Raw genomic sequence first — 7,268 nt, forward strand, 5'->3', positions numbered from 1 at the left:
AAAGGAAGAAGCATAGAAAACTCCCTCAGAAAGAGAAGGGAATTTCATTTGTTCGCGAGGGCCAAGCTGGATCTACTGGAGCACAAAAGAGTGGGGTCCTGAACTGGGAGATGAGAGTAGACCTGGAAAAGCGACTTGTTTTCCCAGAGGTGGTCCAGACAACTCTGCGACCAGACATAGTATTGTGGGCCCCGCAGGACAAGAAGATTGTGCTCATTGAACTGACGGTACCTTGGGAAGAGAGGTGTGACGAGGCCTACGAACGTAAATCAGCCAAGTACACCCAGTTAACTGAAGACTGTAGGAAGAAAGGATGGAAAGCAGGGGCTTCCCAGCTAAGTCATTGTGGAAGATGCTGACCGAGATAGGAATAACTGGCTATCAGAGAAAGCAAGTCATCCGCTCAGTCAGTAGTGCAGCTGAAAAGGCATATTGTTGGTTGTGGCTTAGGAGAGATGAAAAGAGCTGGTGCTGTCAACACACAGTGGTTTGATCCCCACTGTGGTCCCACCATATTAGAGTGTCCTAGGTAAAACGGGGCGAAACACTCGATGATGTATGGCACCTACGCTGACGATGTTGACAGTTCATTTTGCAGTACAATATTGTATGCAAAACAACTATTCATACTGTGTTTACCTATAGTGACTCGTGAGTAGATAAAGCGTAACATATCTTGTCTGTGTGTACTCAAATCAATATTTTCAAATATCGATTTTGAGTGAAACCTGGACGCTTATTGTATTGGTTTTGCCAAATGCAGATCATAATTTGTTACGTTGCGTAAGTGAAAATCCTCAATTAAGACCACCATTGGGACTGGTCCAAAGTTGTCTTAATTGAGGGTGGTCTTTATTGTGAATATTCTTATTGCTTACATACTTTATGACCATGGTCTATTTTAGTCATGTTGTATGAACGAAGAATACATGTATGTATATTAATATTATAAAAGTATGTTATAATGTTTAATCTGATGAGTAATAAATATATATCTGAAGAAATTTCACATTAAATTCTCTTTGGCCTGATTTCAATATTAATTATTATATGATGTACATAGTTCACCTATCAAATAAGAAAATAATTCTTCACAAAATAAATGTGCTGAAAGCAACATTAAACCATTCTTAAATTTACTTTCTCACCTTATTTCATACAATAACCCAATAACAACAGTTTTTCACACCTTGTGAAATCAAGTGTCATGCTTAGGAGCATTCAAGCAGACATAACAACAAATTTAAGAATTAGGTAGGTGTTGACTTCAATATCAGTGGTCTCAATAGTGGGGTCAAATAAAGAATAAAACAATGAATTGGGACTGAATGTGGTGGTCTTAAAAGCGGATAAGCAGGTGGTCTTAATTCTGGATCATGTAACCATTAATATAAAGAACAGAAAATTCCATTCTTTTAAAAAATGATCTTAATAGTGAGGTGGTCTTAATTCTGGAATGGTCTTAAGTAAGGATTCTACTGTACATGTATAGGGCAGATAACTCGAAGGTGGGTGACTCCCATTTTTTCGCTTCCGATGTTTCTGTTATCACTTTCTACTATATGAATTCTATTATCTAGGTCTAGTTTTCATTTTGTTTTATGTCTTTATGTAACCCTTGCATACGTCTTTATTGTCATTGAAGCTGACAATAAAAAGTTGTGCAAATCAATATGCAAAAATTGGGATAGTTAGAATGTCAGACATAATCCCCTTTGGACAAAATCCCCTTCGCATACCCGGACAAAATCCCCTTCATGGGTGGACATAATCCCCTTCGTGTTTTTGCAAGGCTGGACAAAATCCCCTTCACTACCCGGACAAAATCCCCTTGTTTCATAGGTTTCTTATGTATTATTATGCTCCATAAAAATTGATGAATAATGTATTATTATACTCCCTAAAAATTGATGAATAATGAACTTTTGTTTTTTTATTTATAATTATGTATCAATAGTTAACCTTTATTTAGTTCAGAAGTTTAAATTATCAACTGCATAACACATATTTGATTAGGCAATTTCTTTAATTGTTTTAAATTGATAAGTATGAAAAACATTTTTATTAGCCATAATTGTTTCATTGATTGTATAAGTTGATACTTCTAATTGATACATATTATCCATTGTTAAAATTTCTATTGATAAAAGAGTGATAATTTAATCAAACCAAGATCACTGCACAACTTGATTGTTATGAATGCTTTAACAAAGCAATTTTAAAGTTATTAAAATGTGCTAATTGAATGTGCTTTTCTGCTAAATAATGGCGAGGCCGAGAGAATTTTTTTGCAGAAACATCCCGAGATGTCGCCCCAGCCAGTGTTATACCCCCGTAACTAACGAGTTTCATATACTATAAATGTTTTATCGCAAGGCATAATGTTTTCTTTTTTGTATAGAAACAAATAAATACATTAATCATTAGTTACATTACAGTTATTTATCATAAGGCAGTTTTTCAAGTTGTTTTCGCTGCCGCAAAAAAATATACAAAAGACATCCAATATAAGAGGCGGATTTTAAACTGTTACCAAGATTGGTTTAAGATTAAAGGGCTTTTTTATTTCATTAATTATCTTTGTTTATATTTTTCATTGTATTTATATATTTATTTTATTTTATTTTATTGATTTCATTTTTTTATGATTTTATGTTGTTTTTTTTGCTACTGGGAATGGTCGTTACCACTGCCCCATTGGAGCCTCTATGAAAAAACTGTATTGATATATACAAGGTGCGAAAAAAACTCGACCGATATATAACAGTCGAGTTTTTTTCCTATATGAATCAATGAAAAAACTGTACTGTTATATATCAATACAGTTTTGAAATGCTCATTGAAGTGTACTGAGTATAATGGGTTAGAAAGAACAAAGGAAAAGCTCACAGCCATGCGATAAATGAGTAAAATGGGAGAAAAAATCTATTTTCATCTTAGTGACTGACCAATCACAAAAGGTACATGCACCATAGTGGTAAAGGTCTTACGGACAATAGTAAATACTACTTACTACCTAAGTACCAAGTTAGTCTTAAGTATCTAAAGTAAGGACCATTCCATTTTCAGTAATTTCCTATATAAATCAATATAATACAAATTGACCTATGGGGCCTGGCAGATTTTGACCTTGAACTTTGTAAAGGTAAAGTTTACACATTAGATTTTAAAACTAAAGACGAAAGATTTTAGAGTATTCCTATATAAAAGCAAGTGACTCATGGGTCACTATGTGCACTGGTAAGCTATACAAATAAAACACACATGAACGCTCACACACAAAATCTATTGCACTAACTCTATATGTCTGTTTCGGGTGGTTTAATGTCATTGTATGAATACTTTTCTTGTTACAAGTAGATATTTCTATGTACAGAGACCATGCCCACTTGGGCAATGTATATAATAAATAAAAAATATTTCAACATTGTTGATGCAGTTTCATTTAATGATCATCTGTCAAAATTCAAACATTCACAAAAATTCAAACATTCACAAAAATTTCTTTTGGTTACCATGGGAATTAGAGTACTGTATGAAATGTTTTGTTGTATGTTTAAACACTTTTTGATCACCGAGGAACCGTCCTTAGTAGTTTTTTGCTTATATTGATTCAATGACTTAGGAAGTGTTGATTTATAGACTAACTTTTTACCAATATGGACTTAACAGTTTATGCAATAAACATGACTTCTTATGTCATTTTTGTTTGTGTGTCAAGATGCTAGGAGGACAGAAGTGAATTTCCACAATGGCTCACTTTGAGCATGTTTTTCTATGACGAGTTAAACTGAATCATCTGTTTTTAGTGTTTTATCACAATTTCACTTAACCACATTGTTCAGATAAAAAAATAATAGAAAGGTATTATACCCTAGAGTTTATGCAAGATTATTTTCCACACAACATGTGAACTTTACTTATAAAATAATGAAAAAATCCTTAGCAACAGGAAGTTTATCAACTGTCTTTAGCAACAAGAACACCTCCAGCTTTAGCTGTATCTTTTTCTTGTTTTTCTACATCTTTGTTTTCCTCTCCTTTGATTTTGAGATTATGCGTTTCCCTATAAAGATTAATTTCTTGACCCTTTGCTTCTAACTGCCTAGACAATGTTTCCACTAGTTTTCCCATCTGAAAAAAAAATCAATTCAGGTAAGATTTACAACATAAAATTTGATTTTAATTATTTCATGAGAAAAAAATCTTGACAAAGTATTATTTAAATATGTTACTTGTTAATAACAATCTACAGAAGCTTGTATCTAATTTAGGTTAGGCATGATCCATTAAGTGGATAATTACTTAAACTCTATATCTATTTTAACACCAATTAACTCTGTAATTTCTTTTTGCAAAACCTGCAAGAGATTCATCTATTAAGGTTAGAAACCAGTTTTGTGAAGAACAGCATTTGAGAAACACTATTTAAGAAGTTAAGGAATAAGCCTACTTGTTCTTTGTTATTTACTAAAGCTGGTAAGACATCTTTTACTGTTCTTTCCACCAAAACTCCTCCCACTAATCTAAAACATTTTCTCTGCTCATCAACTTCTTTTAATGTTTCTATGACCAGCCTGAAATTCAGAGTAAATAGGTAAACAATTGAAAAATTGCAAGTGATATACAAGACTTATGTAAGAGAAAAAACATGACTGTCTGAAACCATTCACAAACACTGTAACACTATGGGTAGTATAAATGTCCACCCAAACAAGACATAAATTGTTAATGCCTTTTATATAATTTAATGATTAAATTGTATATTAGTGTTTATTACAATTTAAGGATAAGAATCGTCACCTTACTTTAAAAAAAAATTTGATGAACTGCTTAGTATTATCCGATTTATCAACATTTATCTTGTTTATGCTGTCAATATTTGCAGTTGTTAATACCAGTAAACTAGATTGTATGCCACTTTGTAAATCTTAGAAACATTTTGCTTGCTTTTTCTCAAGGACTCCCAAAAAAAATGTCCATTCAGTTACCTAGAACTTATGGCATGTATGCGTTACAGGCTTGTGATACTTTATGATGGTTGCTTTGTCAAGAAGTAAAAATATCTCAAAGCCATGTCATATATTAAGGACTAAGGAAGTATAGGGTGAAGTGTCTTATTACTGTTTAAAACCAAAAATAATAAAGACCTCTAGGCCCCAGACATGACGTCCCTTCACAAAATTGGCTCCATGAATTATTGTGAAGTTATGCCATAATAGCAAGCTTGAAAGTTTGGGTAGGGCGAGTTAAAAATTTATCAAACCCGCCCGTCAGGGTGAGAAAGATTCTCCAGATCCAAATGATGTTTCTCTAAATATTTAATATAAATCAAGTTATTCAGTAAAAAAACGCTATGTTGAAGATAATGTTATAAAAGAATACAAGAGTGCCATGGTGGACCTGAAATCTCTCACCTGTATATAGGCCCATGGAGCAGGGCCAATATAAACCCAGGGGCTTTTATTAGAACAAACTTGGTAGCCTCCCATTACAAGATGTTTCATGATAAATATCTAAGCTCTAGCTCTTTTTGGGATTTTTAAAAGAAGATTTTTTTTAGTTTTTACAATACACATATAGGGAAAAAAAATGACCCCCCCCCCCATTTTAACCCCAAAGCCCTTATTTGAACAAACTTGGTAGACACCCATAAGAAATGTTTCATGCTAAATAGCTTACCTCTAGCTCTTAAGGTTTTTTAAAAGAAGATTTTTTTAAAGATTTTACATTATACATAAAGGGAAAAACAATGATCCCCTGGGGCGGGGCCAATTTTAACCCAGGGCCATAATTTGAACAAACTTGGTAGACACCCACTAGAAGATGTTTCATGCTTAATATCTAAGCTCTAGCTCTTTAGGTTTTATAAAAGAAGATTTTTTAAGTTTTTCCTTTCGTTTGCCATGGCAAACAGAGTTCTGCATGGAATTCTTTGAACAATTTTTAAAGTTGACAAGTTGACTACCAAAGGAACATTCCTGTGAAGTTTGGATGAAATGGCTTAGGACGCCGGACGAAAAGCGATCACAAAAGCTCACCGGTGTCACTTTGTGACAGGTGAGCTTAAAAGTATTATAAACATTATTGAACAATATGTAATTGAATAAAGCCAATTATACTAGTAAAATTGAGTTTTATTTTTGGTTTTTACAAATTTTGTCTGTCAATATGCAGGGTGAATGCATTTTATGAAAGGCGAGTAAAATAGATCTATATAAAAAAAACTCGCATTTTCCTAAATTTTTGTTACAGTACCGTTGGTTTAAGGCGAGTTAACACTTTACCAATCCCACGCGCCTAATCTCTGGTTCGACTTTCATTAATTCATAATTTCTAAATTTCAAAAAGCCTGAAGAGACTGGAAAACCTTTTGGTGACTGTCAACACGTGTTGACTTGCCAGTCAATTTGACGTGTTTGAACTTTGAAAATTATGTCGAAAGTCTGGTTATACTATATATTAAGAGAAGTGAAAAAGAACCATACTCGTGTTCTTTCATATCCATTTCAATATCTGATATTTTGCCAACACATTGTCGTTGCTGTTGTCTTAATTCTTGAAAACCAGCAATAATTTGCTCTTGAGACGGTTTCTTTGACGCCATTTTGTAAATCTTGTAAATAAGGATAATACGGTCTCCGGCGAAAATAGACGGTTTCCGTTCACCGGTCTCTGTTTATTTTTGTGAAATTAAATGTAAAAAATGATCATAATGGCATAAACGCATGTTAGATATTATTGTCATTATTGTCTTTGAAGTGGAATTTTCTAATCTCATCATAAAAAACTGGTTTTAAATCAATATCAGTGTTAACTATTCTACAAAGACCTCGTATCAATATTTATCCATATTTCTTGCAATTCTGCATTAAAATTTGCAGCATCTTTTAGTTTCTGAACTGGGAAATGTTAATTTTTTTCTATTATAGATTTGACAAATTTGCCTTGTCAGTTTTAACACATTAAGAAGATAAAATATTAAAAAAACATGATTATAAAACTTTTGCAACTTCCTTTTCACTTTAATGCAGATCCTTTTTAAAAAAAAATAAAATATCATACATGAGCAGAAAACAGTTACAAAAAATTTAAAGTGTCAAAAGTCATGCTGTGTACGTATTGGGGATTTAATATAGTACCCTGCTGATAAGAGAGTCCCTCAGGGTAAATAACAAAAGGCAGATGATAAATATAAGTAGGCAATGTAAATTCTGTATTCTCTGGATGTTGTTGCAAATAAATTACAAGTAGTACAAAAAGAAAAA

The 7,268-nt window shown here is 32.8% G+C and overlaps 1 protein-coding gene across 1 annotated transcript; it reads right to left on the bottom strand.

Moving 5' to 3' along the window:
• Nucleotides 1–3,427: 3,427 nt before the first annotated feature.
• On the bottom strand, nt 3,428–6,648 carry LOC132748908 (prefoldin subunit 2-like). The gene is made up of 3 exons (XM_060738580.1): nt 6,489–6,648; nt 4,454–4,577; nt 3,428–4,134 (listed from the first exon to the last, which is right to left on the bottom strand). The coding sequence occupies exons 1-3, from the start codon at nt 6,605–6,607 to the stop codon at nt 3,961–3,963; spliced, it is 417 nt and encodes a 138-aa protein (XP_060594563.1). The 5' UTR covers nt 6,608–6,648; the 3' UTR covers nt 3,428–3,960.
• Nucleotides 6,649–7,268: the final 620 nt, after the last annotated feature.

The sequence above is a fragment of the Ruditapes philippinarum genome, unplaced genomic scaffold (genome assembly GCF_026571515.1).
Source record: "Ruditapes philippinarum isolate M1 unplaced genomic scaffold, ASM2657151v2 ctg535_1_1_1_1, whole genome shotgun sequence".
NCBI lineage: Eukaryota > Metazoa > Mollusca > Bivalvia > Venerida > Veneridae > Ruditapes > Ruditapes philippinarum.